This window comes from Aspergillus multicolor, assembly GCF_047715735.1.
Source record: "Aspergillus multicolor strain CBS 133.54 unplaced genomic scaffold BDW74scaffold_4, whole genome shotgun sequence".
Taxonomy (NCBI): Eukaryota; Fungi; Ascomycota; class Eurotiomycetes; order Eurotiales; family Aspergillaceae; genus Aspergillus; species Aspergillus multicolor.
Window position 1 is genome coordinate 305,613 of NW_027395955.1, and position 17,320 is coordinate 322,932.

Here is a 17,320-nt window from a genome sequence, read left to right on the forward strand (position 1 = left end):
ATGGATGTTCAGCATAGGCTGCTTGTAGCGGCAAGCAGCTGTTCTCGTTGACATGCAACACCTGAATAGTCTCCACAACCGGCGTCATCATCCTTGCGGGCGTACTGCAACAAAGGACGACCTGGGGAATTCCAGTCTAACTTCCAATTGCCTAGGTGGAGGCACTGGACCTCTTGGATCAGAGTCTTGACATTCTTTTCTTTTCTCTTGTAGAGGTATCGGCAAGTCTTTGCCTCGGCGATGATTTCATTCTCTGATGTTGCAGTTTACTTCTTCGAAACACTCTAAATCCATGCCCTAACCGCGTTATTATCGTACACTCGGCGTCCGAGACGAGGAACCAGAACGCCTAGTTCCCGGCTCCGTCGCAAAAGACGTTAGGGGGTACTGATCAGGCTGCGCGCGTACCCGTGATCTAGACCAGCGCTTATTCCGCCCTTGCACTGCATCCCTATCTGTATGGTCATCTGAGCCCTCCCGCGCAGGGCCAGCGTTTTGATCTTGATCTTCACCCTCGCTCCATCGTCCACTTTTATTCCGCGATGAGGACAGACCTGAGAGCGAAAGGAAACTCGGCAGTATGCCTCTCCACTTTGCTACTGTTGGATGCCGCCAAAGCATCCGGAGCGACTTTGATGTGGAGGGGAGACAGCCTGCAATAATCCCGCAGGCGATCTCCAGGTTCGCCGGCGTCCAGAGCCCTCTCATGTAGCGATAATACGCGAGACTCCCGGCTGTTGTAAAGCGTAACGAGGAGTAAGCTAGTCTCACTGCGGCTGCTGTGGTAGCTCTGTAGGAAGGTAAGCAAGGACCTTAGGTCATTGAGTTATGTAGGAAGTAGTGTAGCGGGATGAATAAAGACATAAAGACATACAAAAACCCCACCGCAAAGACCGCCGACACGGCAAGTTTCTTCCGCAGCGGCATCTGCAGCGCCCAGGTTCGTGTCAGCGGTAGAATGAGGATAGACACGTCAGACGCTGTGTTGAACACGCCAGAACAAACATCCATGACATCCGGGTGTGCAACACACGAATCACCCGCCCTAGTCGAAGACCCAGTACTTGAGTCCGGACTGGAGTCGGGCTGGAACGGAGGACATCCCCACAAGCCCAAGGGAACGGTGACCACACACCAGACGCAAGTAGACCAGATGAGACCATGGCAGGCCCAGAAGAACCAATCGCGGAGGTGCTGCGCAGCAAAGACCTCGATGAACTGCAGGAGAATTGAGGCTTTGAGGAGGAACAGGCATACGGCGTAGAGGAAGGTGCCGGTGTAGTTGTAGGCTTCCAGAGAGACGAAGTCACGATGGCCGGGCGATGTGTCCCTAATGATGGACAGCCAGATCATCGCCACGTGTGCCAGGAAGAGGAGCTGTGGATGAAAGCGGGCTTAGTGCTGTAAATTATGTGGGCCGAGGAAGAGAAATACCCAGGAAATGAGCATAGCATCTGTGCAGGCAAGAATGTGTCAGCATTTAGGGCTATCTCGTCTGCGATGGTGATTGCACATACAATCCGAGACCTTGACAAGGCGGAGGACGCAGATCTTGAAATGGAGACGAATGACAGCGAAGATCGAAGGGATGACCCAGCAGACGATGGTCGTGGCCCGCGCCACTTCCAGCTCACTGAGAGAGACTGCAAAGCTGGGGACTTGTCCTGGTACAGGCGCGTCGGCTGACCCTCTGGCGTGGAGGGAGAGTGAGACAGCATCCATGGCTCAATAGCCTTGTGGCCCCGAGAGAGAGACATGGGTCAAGGTTAAATGAGAGTGCAGCCTTGCTGAAAATCTTGGGCCCGTTTCCAAAAAAAAGACCTACCAGATCCTGGTGCCGTTGCATTCTTTGTCTTCATTGCCGCTAAACCTTGATCGACACTGCCTCCATTGCCGACCAAGCGAAGGATCTGGAAGAACTGCACGAGCCTCCATTGCCCATTTTTCCCAGCTTTGCCATCGAAACTAACTTTAATCCTGCCACCTGGAGAAGATAGATCAGATCAAATTCTGGAAGGCTGCAATGGCTGCAGTATTCAGTGTTTCCAGGCATACTCCGTAGACACCGCAGAGCATCGCCACCCTGACCCTGCGCTGGAATCCTGCAGGTGTCAAGGAAATAAGCCGTGTGACAAGTAACAAACTCTCCCATAAGATAGATAAGCCTCATCCTTGGCGGATTGACGTTGGGGAGTGCACAGAGACAACGGCTTCCGGGCCTGTCTTCCACTGTAGGCATAGGTAATTCTTTGTGCGCATCTTGGAGCAAAAGTACCGCATTTTCATTTCAAACAAAATAGGCTTAGCTGTCGATGATGGGAGACGATGTTTGCCTGGTCGATCGCTGGGCATTGTTCCCCCCCAAGCCCTGACGTGGAGGCTTTTTCTCTCGGCTAGGGACTCTGGCCAGAACCCTACCTCATCCTAGCAAGACCTCAATCAATGTGAACGTCCATCTGATGAATCCACCATAAATGTCAGCTGGCCTCGCCTTCTTCCCATCCAGAACAACTCTGGAATCAAACATCGAGCTCAATCCCCTCCACCAGCTTCGCGTCCCCCTCCCCCAAGGGAAACTCCACCTCCACACTCCGAACTAGCTCCTCATGCCTCCTACTTCTCGTCACAACATCTAGTTTATATGAAACAGGATGGCTGACAACACCCGGCAGAAACTCAGGTCTCGCATTGCCAGCCTTTGACGTAAAGTCAAAAACAGCTAGCGACTGCGCAACTGTCAAAAAGATGGTCGAGTCAGCAAGGAGCCGACCCGGACAAACTCGCCGCCCAAACCCGAAGGTGAGATCGTGAGGGTCAAGTTCGGGACTTTCGCCGAGGAAGCGCGATGGGTTGAAGAGGTGTGGGTCTTTGTAGGTTGCAGGGTCGTGGCCGAAGCCCCTATTCGAGTATTAGCGGGATCCGATCGCGATAGCAAAAGGCAGGCTACGCACCAGATATTAGGCATGATCAAGGATCCCTTGGGGATGAGATACCCCTCGTAAAAGTCATCCTGGGACGTTGCATGTGGGATACCCATTGGGGCGACGGGGTGCCACCGTAGAATCTCCTTGACAATGGCGTCGATATAGGGCAGCTGAGGACGGTCTTCGAAAGTGGGGAGTCTAGTTGTTGTGTCGATAACCCGGTCGAGCTCCTCCTGCGCCTTTCTTTGCACATCCGGATGTAGAGCGACGGCGAGGAAGAAGCAAGAGAGCGCTGAGACAGTCTAGATGTAGATTCTCGTCTTAGTAAAGGCAAGGGAATAGCATAATCTAGGGATAAGTACCGTATCCACACCCCCAGTATACAACGACCCGGCCGTCCATTTAATGACCTGTTCCTCCTGGGCCGTGAGGGGCCTCCCCGTTTCTTGCGCCTCCTCGAGGAGATTCGACAAGTATGAGTCCGGGTACTTGCCTGTCTTCATCTGCTGCTGGACAAGCCGGTATGGCTTTTCAATAGTGGTTAGCAGGCCCTTGCGCCATGCAGCTGCTGTGCGCTTGAACCCGGCGCCGGGGAACCATGAGGGTATATATTTCACTGGTTGCTACATGTTAGCGACAGATACCACGAGTAGCGAGCAACTTACGAAGCGGAATTGTATCAACCAAGAATGCTCCAGGCGTGCCAGCAACAGAGAAATTGTCGATGGATTCGTTCGCCAGCGCCACGAGCGGGTCGTGGCCATGCGGGTTGATCTTGTACCCGTACGCAATCTGCAGGATCACGGCACCGGTTTCTCTATGTCATCCCCAATTATCTTCAGAAGTCACATTAGAATTGTTGTAGACTCACGTTCGAATATGCTGGACAATCTCGTCTGGCTTTTCAAGTACACGGAAGAGGAAACGCCGCACCTCAACATCCTGCAGCGCATTGAACTGCGCGACAGTATTCTTCGTTCCGAGTACACGGTGCATGGCTTTCCGATAGGCGCGAAAGGTGTTGGAGTATGGCTGCATAGCAAGGATGTCCTTCCAGCCGACCCTATGCCAGTTACTATCTGTCCGGGGGAAAGAGATGATATTGCATACATCTCACCAGCAAAGGTCATCCACGGCCGCGAGGAGTAGACATTGGAGCGTTTCTCCAGGAGGTCGAAAGCGACGCGCGAGTCATTGAGGATGACGATTGTCTGGCCGAAGACGGTGACTGAACTGATAGGCCCTGGTGATTAATATCTTAATGACTGTCTTTATTATATATTCGCTGCGATGATGCATTTCCACCGTCTATAGCTGGAAAAGGAGAGCCTACCATAGCGGTCTTTGAATGCAGCCCAGTGTACCCAGTCCTGCGAGCCCGGCGGAGGAAGGTCCTGGAGGTTTCCGATGACGGGCTTCGGTTTCGGGCCTGGGGGCAGCGGAGGGCCTGATGTCTTTAGGGTGACCAACTGTTTGAGAATATATAGAATGAGAAGGCCCAGGGCGATGCTCAGGGGTGACGACAAGGATGACGCCATGATGGATTTCTGGAGGTGAGGTTGCAAGTGAGGAAGGCACGACCTCGTGAGTTGTTTTGGGAAGGAGCGACTGAACGTAGCTTCCTACTCGGAGACTCCTAGAACCTCGGCAGCGATGCCGGAGAGTCGACGTTAAATATCACTCGAGCCGTGGAGAACGCATTGTCTCGAGCTGCTAAGACACGGCCGAGGTGCAGGGATATTGCCAACATAGTGTGCTTGATTGGCTTAGACATCCTTAGTCCGGCCTAGTGTAGGCCCGGCCATTTCTCTGCAATTTCCCAATGCACAAGAACTCCACCAGGCTTGTGGCCGTTGTTGAACGGTCTTATTCCTGCTGTGCCGCATATTGCAGTCCACGAATCAACGACCTTGTATCATACAACGCCTTAACCTTTAATAATGGCTTTGTTATACGACATGAATCATGCGAAGGAATCAACTAGCCAGCACCTACTTAAGCGACGGAATGGGCGTCTTCGGGATGCTGCCATATAACTTTCCAGACTCTCGGTCTTTCATATGATCATTCGCCAACATGGGATCGAGTCTCCCGGCTGGGTTCCTCGATGACCTACCGGCCTGCGCAGTACGTTCATCCATTGCTCAATGGCATTGATCTCAAGGTGGCTCACACAGACAAGGCAGACTGCTTGACAGCGGCAGTGAACACAACATCCTGCACCTCGACGAATACAGTATGTCTCTGCACAGACCCGCAGTTCCTCGAGACAGCAGTTGGCTGTTACGGCCTGCAATGCACTATTAAGCAGACATTATGTACGCCATCCCGCCAAACTTCGATTGCCGACTGAAGCTAATCTCGCCCTAGTCTCTACCAACGCGATGCGAGCAGCTTGCGGAGTTCCTGAGGAAAGCAATACAGATCTGACGCCTGCACTAGCGGGGTTCTTGGGCATGCTCGCACTGATCATGGTCTGCCTACGAGTGATCCAGCGGACTGTAACTAGGAAGGTATTTGGTTGGGATGATGTCTTGATTATCTTTGCCCTGGTAAGTTATGCAACCGTCGTATCATGCGCTATCTCAGGCAACTATAAGCAGTTCTGATGGTTTATACAGGTCTGCGCCATACCATTGAACGTCATGGCTTTCCCCTGTAAGTACCATATAGTCATTCGCTTATATTTTCGTACCAACTTCAAAGTTTGAAAAGACTAACAATGTACCTACCCAGTGCAAAAGAACGGCCTCGGCACCAATCTCTGGACAATCCCCTTTGACAACATATCCACTCAACTAAAGGTATAGATACCGTCTTGTCAACAGTACAACAAGCTAAAAGCCGTCTAGCTCCTCCTCGTCGCCGAAGTCTTCTACATGCCCGCCGAAGCCCTAACCCAACTCTCCTTCCTCGCTTTTTACATTCGCATTTTCCCGCCATCCTACAATCTCAAGCCCGCTATTCTCATACTAGCAGGCACATCTATCGCATTTGGCATCTCCAATACCCTGATCATGATCTTCCAATGCACGCCCGTCTCCTACTTTTGGCAATCCTGGACAGGCGAGGCATCAGGATCTTGCATCAATATTAGTGCATACTCGTGGTACCGTGCGGCCATGCAGATCGTGATGGATCTGAGTATCATCAGTCTGCCCATTCGGCCGGTGTGGAAGCTTGCTTTGTCGACGAGGAAGAAGGCTTTGGTGCTAATTATGTTCTGTACGGGGTTCTTGTATGAGTTCCATTCCGGTCGCTTCTACTAATCAGCTGATATATGGGAACAGAATCACAGTAGTAAGCTGTCTTCGTCTGCGCTCCCTAATCAAATTCTCCAATTCTGCCAATATAAGCAGTCAGTTCTCTTTCATACTCTATCTCATTCAAATCATATTCTAACAAGACAGTGGATAACAACCCCGCCATCTACTGGAGCATGGTCGAATGCGACGTCGCAATCGTGTGCGCCTGCATGCCGAGTATCCCCGCGCTCCTGAAGGCCATCTCCCCACGCTGTTTTGGCGAAACGACACATCGAAGCGACGAGGATGAGGTGCGAAACGCCCGCCCTGTCCCGCTGGGAAAGATCCACAAGCAATCTGAGTTTACGATCTTAACGACGAGCCAGAGTCAGGATCAGCTTGTTCGGTAGATAGACAACCCAGGAATAAGCGCTGAACCTTGCATGTACTTGCTCTGCTTTGCTACTTGAACTGGGAGAGATACTGTAGCTGGAGAGTCAGCGGACAACCTACAATACGGTGCAATAGTCTCCGGAGAGCGAGGACCTATAGGTCGGGCGACGGGACAGGCCACGGAGCACCCCATGTGCCACCTGCCTTGAAGTGATACCAATTTCCAGGTGGGCGGGCAGCACAGGAGTTGTGATGCGCCGGAAAAACAGTGAGTATGGAGTCGTGACGCAATACGCTGGAACAAAACCGGTATTCTCCGTAAAAGGAATAGGATGGGGTTTCCAAGCATACACTCGGAGCCCACCTGTCATACTAGCCTATTTGCATGACTGGGGTAAAAAGTGTGGATACAGCGACAGGATCCACCTTTGTTGACTTTATGCAGGCCAGAGAGTGTACTCCGAGTAGTTGCCGGTTGCACCTGGGGAACGTCCTCCGTCCACGACAACCAAGCGCCCTCTCGAACCGAGCGAAAAATCCATCTTGCTCTTCCTTTTTTCGGGAAATCAAACCTCTTGGACTTGCTGGGCTGAATCTACTAGTACCTAGTGGGCGACCCCGGTGCTCAATACTTACGGAGCATTTCTCTCTGCTGCGGCCCGGCCAACAACCATATTTCTTGTCCGTGCCACATGCTCTAAACCATGAGCGTAATGGAAGCAAGATTCTCTCCGATGCCAACATGTTATTGGTGGGATCTAGTTCCCTGAACTACGCTGTCAATTGCCATCCGGACGGATGAGCTCATGATGACTCCACACAGACCACAGACAGCCAGGAACCGGGTCAGGATCCCGCCCAACTTAGCCCTAACCAGGCTCCAGACGGGCCCATTGCTTGCATACCTTGTATTCTCCTTGCTTTTACTGAGATTGTTGATCTTCCACAGAAGCTTATTCTGTTTCTCGGAATAGACTGTCAAAACGTCGAACCACGTCATGCCATTTCCCCACAGTTGAGCCGGCCCGTCCTGTCATACTGGCAAGCAGGGACTCTTGGTGACGAACATGATCATACAGTATGCCGCTGCATGCCGATCTTTCAAAGCCAAGTATTGCTCTACTATGACCTCAGCAAAGCGCCTGCTCTATAAGTAAGGGCGTTGCGGACCGTCAAACGACCCCTAGTCATCCTCCGGACTCTGTATACATCCCCAGGGTAAACAGCCAGCATGAGGTCTTTTACGCCCATCCTGGGCAGCGCCATCCTGGTCGCATCGGCCGCCGCTCTTCCTACAGAGGTTGTTGAGATTCCCGCTATACAAACCCAGCCTCCCCGCGGCACCGAGCCCGGCGCTGCCCCAACCCTCGTCCAGACCGTCCAAGACGGGACGACCAGCCACGGTCCCTACTCTGGCACGCCCACCACTGTCGGCGCCGTGAGCGCAGAGTCGACCCTGGCGGCCTCCATTGTCTCCAAGCCCAACCCTACAGCGACATACTACAACCCCGATGGAAGACTCACCCAGCCGCAGCCGATGCCCTACATGCCGGCCGGCGGCGTCGGAACCAACGGCACGCTCCCTGTGTACAGCGTCCAAAGCGACTACGACTACCAGTCTGTGGCACTCGGCGTCCACCAGGAATACATCGAGCTGGACCTCTTCCACTACGGGCTCGAACGATTTAGCGAGCAGGATTTCCTCGATGCCGGGCTGACCGTTGAGGACCGCCGCTTGATCGAGTACATGGCGGTCCAGGAGGCCGGACACGCTTCCCTCCTCAGCAATATGCTCGGCGAGTCAGCGCCTAAGCAATGTACATACGACTACCCCTTCACGACGGTGCGCGAGTTCCTCGACTTCAACGTGAAGCTTACGCGCTGGGGCGAGAGCGGAAACTGGGGGTTCCTGAGCCATCTCGACTCAAAGGAGGTTGCCACCCTCATCGTGCAGGCTGAAGCCATCGAGGCGCGCCAGCAGTCCGTTTTCCGGCAGTTGCTGGGCCTGCACCCGATGCCAATCTGGTTTGCTCCTGGTATGTCCAACTACCTACGTACCTCCATATATACAAACCACTAACATCATGTACAGGCATCCCCCAATCCTGGCACTGGACCCTCCTATCACAATACATCTCCTCCTGCCCAGAAAATAACACCCGGCTGGTGTGGCAAAACTTCCCAAACCTCTACGTAACCAACCAAGCAAACCCCAACCGCATCAACGCCAACACCACCGAACGCAACGAAATCTCCGACGCAGACGGGTTCAACCGCACCGGCAACCCCAGCGACTCGTCGATCCCAGAAGACGAGTCCTGCGTGCACGTCAACGAAACAGGATACAGCTGCAGCCCCGGCATCACGAACGACAAGTACGACCCGCTCACGTTCCCAGGCCGCAAGGTGTTCCTGTCCTGGGATGAGCCCGGTAAAGCGGTTGGACCGAACAACAGCTACGTGACCTCGACGATGGCGGGGGAGCCGAAGTTCGTGGCGTGGCTGTCGCAGCTTAATCTGACGTATACGGAGTTGACGCCCACGGGTAATAACAGTGGGTATACGTTCCAGCCCGCCAGCGAGGTGTTTGAGAGTGACCCTGCGCTCAACGGGACGGCGTTCATTGCGCTGACCGATAGTGATTTGTTTGTCACGCCGTTTAATCTTACCATGTTGAACCCGCATGTTAAGGCGCTGGGGCTGTATCAGGCTGGTTAGGATACCTTGAACAGAGAAAGATAGGGGAGAGGGGGACTAGGGGAATTCTGAAGCATGCTTTAGGCTCGAGGTAAACGATAATGAGATGTAACGATAGTATTGTACTATACTATTTGATATAATTTATACCTATATCCTTAAATGTGCTTGAGCCGACCAAGGTAGGAGCTTGTCAGTTTGGTACCCGGCTACAGAATTGATCAACTTTGCCTATCATTCCGTCAGCGTTCTTGAGAGATATTGTGATGATGATTGCGAGCCCTATAGGAACTCACCCCGTGGTCGCTGGCTGTCAAGGGAGGGAAGGAACGTTGCACTCCAAGGCAACCGTGCTGGGTCATCGGCAGAGCCGCGCAAGTAAAACAGAGGGCTGAATAGAGCTTGATTATAGCGATTTATATATCTTACATGTAGCTTCATATCTATCTAATCAGTTCCTTACAGCTCATAGTGCAGGGGGAGATGGTTCGTATTACGCCCGACACAGCCGCCCACTGCCACTGACAGTCCACTCGTCCGAGCCAACCGCCTGCAAAGCATAGAACACATCATTCGGATCGTACTTGGCCTTGACCTTCCTCAGGGCAGCATAGTTCGACCCATAGAACGCCTCCTGCCAGTTCGGCTGGCGGAAGTCAGCCTCGTTCAGGTACGCCCCCGAGTTCGGCGCCAGTTCCATCAAAGTCGGGATATAGTCCTCGGTCATCTTGCGCTGCTGCTCGAGCATCTCCTCGTCGGCGCCCCACGCCCAATCTGTTGTCAGGGTGGTGTGGATTAGAGTGTCTCGCCAGGCGGGGAGAACCGCGTTGTGGACGTCGCCAGCAACGGCCTTGGAGACATTGAGTCCGACGCCGATGAAGGTCGCGCCGGACTCGGTAATATGGCGGTAGCCGTCTGTAAGAGCATTGTTGTTCTCGAGGACTACGGACCTGGGAATCAGCCAGCCGCCGTACTGGGCGATGCCGACTTCGATGTCAGCCTGCATCCCGTTAAATTGAGCCAAGTAGCTGGAAAACTGTTTTGAGTAAATGTTGTAGGTAATGCCGAGGTCGGTAAGTCCGTCAAGGAACGGTTTTACCAATTCTTGCAGTCTTGCGACGGGAATGTTGGGACCAGTCAGTGGCCTAAGGGAAAAACTGGTGTTGGTGAAGTACCAGATACTCATGGTACCAGCGTCGGCCAGAGATGGAAGAGTCGCATGGAACAGACCGACCGCCTCGTAGAACGTATCCTGCGAGATACCTTCGTTGGTGAATGTCATGTTCAGCCCGGAAACCGGTGTGCCTGGATGAGCCTTGGATGTCATGGACCAAACGACACCGTACGTCCCGCCGCCTCCTCCACTCAGCGCCCAGAATAGATCCGAGTATTCGTTATCCCTCGTAGCAGTAATGAATCTGCCCTTGCCATCAATGACCTCCCACTGCAGCACCTGATCGGCAGCCAAGCCGTGCGCAGAGGCCAACGCCGAATGTCCTCCACCCTGGGTGTATCCACCGGCGATACCCACTGTGGGACACTCACCACCAACAACCTCTAGACCCTGGGCATCAGCTGCCTCGTATGCTTCATGACCTTGCACACCGGCGCCAAGCTTGATTGCCTTTCCTTTGTAGTGCGAGTCCTTCCAGTTTTTGATCTCAATGCTCTTCAGATTGTGCGTCCAGATCCCCAATGCTCCAGCACCGGTCGACTTGCCATTGTAGTCATGCCCAGTATTGCGAATCACGGTGCGGATGTTGTGCTTGGTCGTAAACTGGATTGCCTTGGAGATGTGCTCGGGCCTGCTTACATTGACCGCGTAGACAATGTAATTGTCTAGCGTGCAGGGCTTGTCGACGGGGTGGAAAGGGTCGCAGGAGCCGTTGGCGAAGAACGGCGCCATGATGGAGGAAGAGGTTTCATAGCTAAACATGTTAGGATGTTCCATTCGACATTTCGCTCTACTTAGATGGCTTACTGTATTTCAGGCAGTGTCCACTCCTCGCCAAGAGTATCGCATACGGCTGCATTATAGGCAGAGCCATGGCAAGGCCTTCCTAATGGCACGGTTGCGACCAGCCGGCCGTCAATGGACTGGTTAAAGCTTGACCAAGTAGCACGATCGGGCCAACAGGCGTCACCCGGCATGCAGCGACACGAACAGCTTCCATCGACGGGGAAAAGGGCCAGAAGGCCGGTCAGGATGGTGGTGAATCCCGTGGGTAGTCCCAACATGATGACAGGAGCAGATTAAGCGGGTTGAGAGGAAAGACGGACGAGCTGTACCTGGCCATCGTATTTAACTGCATACCACGGAGTGGACGCGTCAATAATGGTACGGTCAGTCTCTGCTCGGGGACCATTTGGAATTTGGAGAAGGATGCTGTGGGGAAACGGAGGATGCTATCAAGGATCCACGCGCGTCAGCGTCGCAGGGATTTTTTCGTTATGGAAGAAGACATGCACGGGGAGAGTCACATGATCCACAAAAGAACATTTCATATGCCAATCCTACTTTGCCGATTACCTATGACTTGGCAAACATCAATGTTTTACTCCTTGCGAGAAGTGAATCTGCAACCTGACAGTGTTCTCCTGGATCAGATACGAAGCTGGTAAAAAGAGCTCTCCACGCTAAAAAGCTGTTAATCAAACGCAATTAATATAGACAGCGCCATGTTCCGCTCGCATGTCGATCCCAGAAGTGCCACACCTTAATCAAGCCACCAAGAGGCCCTAAGCGAGCCCAAGGCACAAGGATAGCCTGGCCTGCAGCACAATTGACGAAAACCTCGCCATTTGCTTGTTTACGGAATCTTCCATGCTGCCATATGAATTTCAAATTGTCTGAATCACAGCGACTATAGAGTGGGATCATTTACTCCTTGCCAACGTCAATGCCCCTTTATATGACAGGTGGGCCACATTCGGGCAGTCCGGGGACTCCGGGCAGGTTCCGCGGGCATCGCTCCACCGAGTCCACTCACCATTTGGGGCCGCTTTTCCCGCCTGCCGGCCCGTTGCACACCCACAATGTGAGCCTCACCACGGAGAATACAAACCATCATGAAGCCATGCATTCGGCGCATCGAATGGCTACTGTAGCAATCACAAAGATGTCCAGACGGTGGTATAAAGGTGCTCATTGTGGCGTCGCGAAATTGGTGGAAGAAATGCCTCAGCGCCAACCTCACCGGACCGGGGTATTACGCTAGGGTTTAGATCCTGTTAGATGCGGCGTTACATAAGAGGAGAAGGAATGCTATAAGCACTAGCATCGTGCCGGCGGTTTCAGTCAAGTCCTTAGCGCGAGCTGAGGTTCGCCGAGCGGCTGCTGACTCGAATACACGAGAGAGCCGGCGTTTAGGTTCGTCGTGCTGGGCGTTGCTCAGCCTACGCTCGAAGATATGTGCTTCAATGTTCATGTCCTGCGATTTATCCTCTGAGCATCTGCCATGATTACCTCAAGCTCTGCCTGAGATCTGGGAGCGGAGTAACTCTCCCTTAATTGTTCGGACGGACCTTGTGGGTTGCTCTATAAGCATCCGTCTGTTCTCTCATCTTTTCTTCTCCGATCTCCGTCAGGCCCATCGTACTTGCGCCGCTGTGGACCATGGGCTGGGTGCACAACCTTCACACTCCCGACCCGAACAGCCATATCTCTCGGGTCAATGGGGTCTGCTTGAGCTTTGCGATCGCAGCATGCCTAGCTGTGGCTTTGCGATTCTACGTCCGCATCTACGTAAAGAAGTCTCTTTGGGTGGACGATTGGGCGACACTGTCCAGTGCGATCTTGGAGGCGGTTTATGCGGGACTTACCGTTGCTCGTATGTTTGACGCAATCCCAAAAAAAAGATATGCTGACAGTGCGAAGAAACACGCTGGGGCCTGGGCCTTAATGCAGAGTATCTCCCAGAAGCCAACGAGATCATGATGGGCAAGGTTGGTACTTACCTATCTTCTTTTTTCTACTAGTGTGAGTCTAGTCGACTAACAACATTATCAAATTGATTAGATGCAGTATATCGAAGGTCCAATATACACGCTCGCCCTACTGGGGTTCAAGATCTCGCTGCTCACATCCTATCTTCGCTTCGGCGGCTTCATCAGGCTGTATAGGATGGTCATACTTGGAGTCATTGTTGCATGTGTGTGCAATCAGATCGCCTTTACGTTCGTGATCTCGTTTGGTTGCAATCCGGTAGGTGATACTATCCATTATACCAAAAAACTGCAAATGACTGATAGAATGAGTAGGTTGCTCGCCAGTGGGACAAGGCTATTCCGGGAACATGTATTGACACCGTCGCATCGTACTACGGGATTGCTGGAACGAGTCTCGGCTTCGATGCCATCATCATTACTCTGCCGCTGCCAATTCTTGGTAAATTGCAACTAAAGCTGCGACAAAAGGTGCGTATGTTCGATATCTTCATCTACAGCGGGTAAAAGGCTTGCTAAAAGGACTAGATCTTTCTTTGCATGCTCTTCAGCCTTGGCTTCTTCGTGACTATCATCCAGATCATCCGCATCTTCACAGTTAAGCACCTCAAAACATACACAGACAGCGAGCCGGTCATCCTTTGGTCCCATGTCGAAGTCAGCCTTGGAGTAAGTTCTTAGAAGCAAACACCCCCTTTCCTTCACTTCCCACGTTATAGAGATAGAACGCTGACGTTTATCCAATAATGGAAGATAATAATTAGCTGCGTTCCAACGTACGGCCCATATTTCCGCGCACTCGCAATCAACATATCCTCATATCGCCGCCGCCCAACGCAGGGCTACGAACAGTCATACAGAGAGACTTACAATATTTCGTCAAGGACTGCCAAGGGTACCAGCCGGGTATACGACAACAGCATGCCGATGACGGGAATCATCGGATCAGGGAATAGAATGGGAGACAATGACTCGCAGGAGAGTATCTTGGCCGAGAGAAACAGTGCCGAAACAGCACAGATGCATGACCAGGCGAAAGGAATGGGCATCCGTATTGCGACGGAGGTGAGGGTTGAGACGAGGCCGCGGGAGCCGGATAGACTGCCATAAGTTGGCTCGAGTCAAGTCCTCTATTAATGCAATAATATCAGTTTTTCTATGTATTTCTCGCATGCACTACAATAACTAATCTAGGCAGAATGGATCCTTGCATGGGGTGGGCATTAGGGTTGCGGTACGGAGTACATAGATGGTCTTATGCACAACCATCTTAAGCAGTCCCACGACAGACTTCAGGCTGCTCGAATGCAAGACCAAGTACGGAGGATAGTGAGTTACGTCATCTTCAGAGCCTGAACTCAAAGATAGGCGACTGCTGGGGCTACTGGGTACTTGGTGGCGATCTGCTTCTCGTCACATTGATCAAGACTCCGGATCCATACAGACCGCTTTTATCGTGTTTCTCATTCATGCTGGATGTGCTTGGCATATGCAGGGCTTAGTGCTGTTTTCAATAGTGTTTCTGGCCATCGGATCCACTTTTTCTGGTCTGTATAGGATCTGCAGCGCAGGGGACTGGAATCGTGGAGTATGAGATCAACCCCGGAGCCTCGGAGTATCTTTGAAGGCCCGAAGAACATCAACCTTGGAATACTCATTGTCAGCTCTTCCAGCGTCTGTCGTCACCTTGCAGGAGATCAACCGTGATCGGAAATCGCAGATTGCTTTTTCTGAGAACTTATATAAACAAGAACAGAGCCCTGCTGTAATGATTCTACTAAAGCTGCCGCAACAAGGTCATCCTCACCAAACTACCACTCTCACCCAGTAAGTTGAGCTTGAACCCCTAACCTAATGAATGGTCTTGTTTACCTTGAAGCTGTTTAGCATCATGAAGCTCGCAACCGTCCTCTCTGTCCTCGGCTTGGCTGCCTTTGCCATGGCGCAATGTAAGCCCTCCTTTACTGCTCGAACAAAGCCCACTATATTAGGTATTAACGTTCGCCTAGACGATTCTCCCTGCGGAAGTGCGAGGACTTGCATTGAGAACTGCCCCAACTCGGATTTCTTCCCACTGATTGACTCGTGCGAGATTAGCGATGACGGAAACCCTGATTGTTATGTCAACTTCTACTGTGCATAGAGCTGTGGTAGATCCATAGACCTTGCTATGCAGTTAACACTGGAAATAGGGACTGAATGTATGTCCCATCTTTGAGCATTCTATAAGTCCCCGATCATGATACCCCTGCAGAGCCGCGTGTGAAGCAAGACGGCACTATTGAAAACAAATCTTAGCCTTTCAACCACGTCATCGATGGCTGGGAGAAATTGCTGTATCCAATGACTGCTACATTTACCAAGCTTGGCAAGCTTTTGAGGTTTGCAGGTCATGATCTTGACCCTGAGAACTACAATATGGAGTAGTAGTGCTATGCATAACCTGGACGATTGAGGTCACTTCAAACCGCTCCAGCTTCTGTTCACCACGCACTTTGACCCAGCAAAAACAGTTGAGCAGACTAGGCTGCAGTTTATGGCCCTGGATGTTCTCTAGGAATAGCATGATCGGCCTCGGCCCGACCTCGGGCTAGGCAGGGACACTGGGAAGGCAAAGGGGGCCTCCTTCCTAAACGGGCGTAGTGGCATGGAGCCCGATCGATCTCAAACTCCCCGAGTCTGAGCTGCTGATCCCTGATCTTCCCAAACACCCAATTCACCAACATGGTAACAAGAGTTTCTCAAACCTCTCGACTCTTGCTCCAGAGCCGTCGCCTCAGTGGCTTGCCTAGGCCATTGGTGCATGTGCGCCATAATCATACTGGGGCCCTTTCCTACCGCCCTACTCTTAGAAACCCAAAGCGAGACATCTCACCGTTCGTCAATGCGCGGCAATCGCACACAGGCTCTGCTCCGGTTTGGCCGACCTGGAATTTCGATGCCACGCAGATCAAAACTACCGGTTCTAAACTACTCGAGCCGCATTGGGCGAGTCAGGACTTGTCTGTTGGTACTTTGCCCCTTCTTTGAGGAAGCCCGTTATCACTCGCGCTAACAATTCTAGTGGACAATTTAATCGACCATCAGACCGTTCGCCAGTTTTTGATGTTCCTAGGGGACGGTATACTGCCCAATGGAAAGAAGACTAGTCTCCGTATCATGAATGATGAGGAGGCTGATTTGTTTCTGCTTCCAAGCGCAGAATGGGCCCCCGCTCCCTTTAACAACTCTTCCGTCACCATCATAGATAAATTGAAGGACCGGATTGGAAAGTTTGGAGATACTGGCAGGCTATGCCGTGTCGGTCACAACATCCACGCACTTAAAGCGTCAGCTTGAAGATGGCATTTCCCCCATGCCGGACAGTCGGTGGATTGAAAAAAATCTCAACAATCCCAAGCACTTCAAAACTGCCTGTGAGCACTTAACAGCCGTCCTTGTCGTCTTCGAGTAGCTCAACTTGCCTGAAGTTCGCGACAATATGCGCGGTACCTCTTAACTTAATAGCGGGAGACTTGCAAGAGCTCCAAGATGCCTTGAACGCTCGCCGCGAGCTTCAGAATTCAAATGGGGATTTTGCAGAGCTCAATCTCGTCGGCTTGTGGGGAGCATTCATCCACGCAAGGTACGAAACCATGATTGCAGCTGCTCATTCTTGGGTTCTTTCTCGCGTGGCCGAATTGCGAGAGCACACTATAAACGAACTCTACAACGCACCCCAAGCGAATAAGAAGATGGGCTCAGAAGAGCTGAAGGTCTACGTAGGCCGAGTAAAGGATCTTACAGAAATCGCCGCATGTGCTGATATCATGATTTGGATGTCCTTGGACGGATATGCCGGTTACCAGCCCTCCGCCGAGGTCACCCCCGGGCTGCACTATCCCGACTTGGAGGCTCAAAGAAGGCGCTACCAGGAACGACTTACAGAGCTAACCCAAGCTATTCATATGAGCTCATTTGAGTCTAAATTACAGATCGGGCCATTGCAGACGCTAGCTGCTCTACGCATCCGCTTTTCAATAACCGCAGCAGCACAAGATCTGCTTCGAAAATAATTACGAGGACGTTCGCCTTCATATCCCCCTCTCGTCCCATGGATAGAATCTGTCCTCAAGT

The 17,320-nt window shown here is 52.1% G+C and overlaps 8 protein-coding genes across 8 annotated transcripts; 5 read left to right on the top strand and 3 right to left on the bottom strand.

The window, feature by feature from the left end:
• Positions 1-532: 532 nt before the first annotated feature.
• On the bottom strand, positions 533-1,722 carry BDW74DRAFT_174906 (uncharacterized protein; the record flags this gene model as incomplete). Its single annotated transcript, XM_073728160.1, has 4 exons — positions 533-812; positions 875-1,377; positions 1,435-1,454; positions 1,518-1,722. 4 exons carry the CDS (start codon positions 1,720-1,722, stop codon positions 533-535), a joined length of 1,008 nt encoding a protein of 335 aa, XP_073586940.1.
• Positions 1,723-1,944: 222 nt separating this feature from the next.
• BDW74DRAFT_188399 (cytochrome P450) lies at positions 1,945-4,462 on the bottom strand (the record flags this gene model as incomplete). The annotated part of the gene is made up of 7 exons (XM_073731710.1): positions 1,945-2,898; positions 2,952-3,226; positions 3,287-3,540; positions 3,590-3,741; positions 3,796-3,987; positions 4,035-4,167; positions 4,258-4,462. The coding sequence occupies 7 exons, from the start codon at positions 4,460-4,462 to the stop codon at positions 2,520-2,522; spliced, it is 1,590 nt and encodes a 529-aa protein (XP_073586941.1). The 3' UTR covers positions 1,945-2,519.
• Positions 4,463-5,000: 538 nt separating this feature from the next.
• BDW74DRAFT_174908 (CFEM domain-containing protein) lies at positions 5,001-6,579 on the top strand (the record flags this gene model as incomplete). The annotated part of the gene is made up of 8 exons (XM_073728161.1): positions 5,001-5,051; positions 5,107-5,242; positions 5,295-5,476; positions 5,546-5,582; positions 5,661-5,728; positions 5,777-6,162; positions 6,215-6,282; positions 6,335-6,579. The coding sequence occupies 8 exons, from the start codon at positions 5,001-5,003 to the stop codon at positions 6,577-6,579; spliced, it is 1,173 nt and encodes a 390-aa protein (XP_073586942.1).
• A 1,129-nt stretch (positions 6,580-7,708) lies between these two features.
• Positions 7,709-9,393, top strand: BDW74DRAFT_147069 (putative stress response protein (Rds1)). The gene is made up of 2 exons (XM_073723477.1): positions 7,709-8,598; positions 8,655-9,393. The coding sequence occupies exons 1-2, from the start codon at positions 7,794-7,796 to the stop codon at positions 9,278-9,280; spliced, it is 1,431 nt and encodes a 476-aa protein (XP_073586943.1). The 5' UTR covers positions 7,709-7,793; the 3' UTR covers positions 9,281-9,393.
• Positions 9,394-9,602: 209 nt separating this feature from the next.
• BDW74DRAFT_147070 (FAD-dependent oxidoreductase) lies at positions 9,603-11,647 on the bottom strand. The gene is made up of 2 exons (XM_073723478.1): positions 11,241-11,647; positions 9,603-11,187 (listed from the first exon to the last, which is right to left on the bottom strand). The coding sequence occupies exons 1-2, from the start codon at positions 11,495-11,497 to the stop codon at positions 9,753-9,755; spliced, it is 1,692 nt and encodes a 563-aa protein (XP_073586944.1). The 5' UTR covers positions 11,498-11,647; the 3' UTR covers positions 9,603-9,752.
• A 1,068-nt stretch (positions 11,648-12,715) lies between these two features.
• On the top strand, positions 12,716-14,367 carry BDW74DRAFT_147073 (putative integral membrane protein (Pth11)). The gene is made up of 6 exons (XM_073723479.1): positions 12,716-13,089; positions 13,137-13,204; positions 13,278-13,463; positions 13,520-13,675; positions 13,733-13,873; positions 13,958-14,367. Exons 1-6 carry the CDS (start codon positions 12,876-12,878, stop codon positions 14,312-14,314), a joined length of 1,122 nt encoding a protein of 373 aa, XP_073586945.1. The 5' UTR covers positions 12,716-12,875; the 3' UTR covers positions 14,315-14,367.
• A 728-nt stretch (positions 14,368-15,095) lies between these two features.
• BDW74DRAFT_174912 (uncharacterized protein) lies at positions 15,096-15,347 on the top strand (the record flags this gene model as incomplete). The annotated part of the gene is made up of 2 exons (XM_073728162.1): positions 15,096-15,153; positions 15,214-15,347. The coding sequence occupies 2 exons, from the start codon at positions 15,096-15,098 to the stop codon at positions 15,345-15,347; spliced, it is 192 nt and encodes a 63-aa protein (XP_073586946.1).
• A 581-nt stretch (positions 15,348-15,928) lies between these two features.
• Positions 15,929-17,259, top strand: BDW74DRAFT_174913 (uncharacterized protein; the record flags this gene model as incomplete). The annotated part of the gene is made up of 3 exons (XM_073728163.1): positions 15,929-16,214; positions 16,269-16,325; positions 16,712-17,259. The coding sequence occupies 3 exons, from the start codon at positions 15,929-15,931 to the stop codon at positions 17,257-17,259; spliced, it is 891 nt and encodes a 296-aa protein (XP_073586947.1).
• Positions 17,260-17,320: the final 61 nt, after the last annotated feature.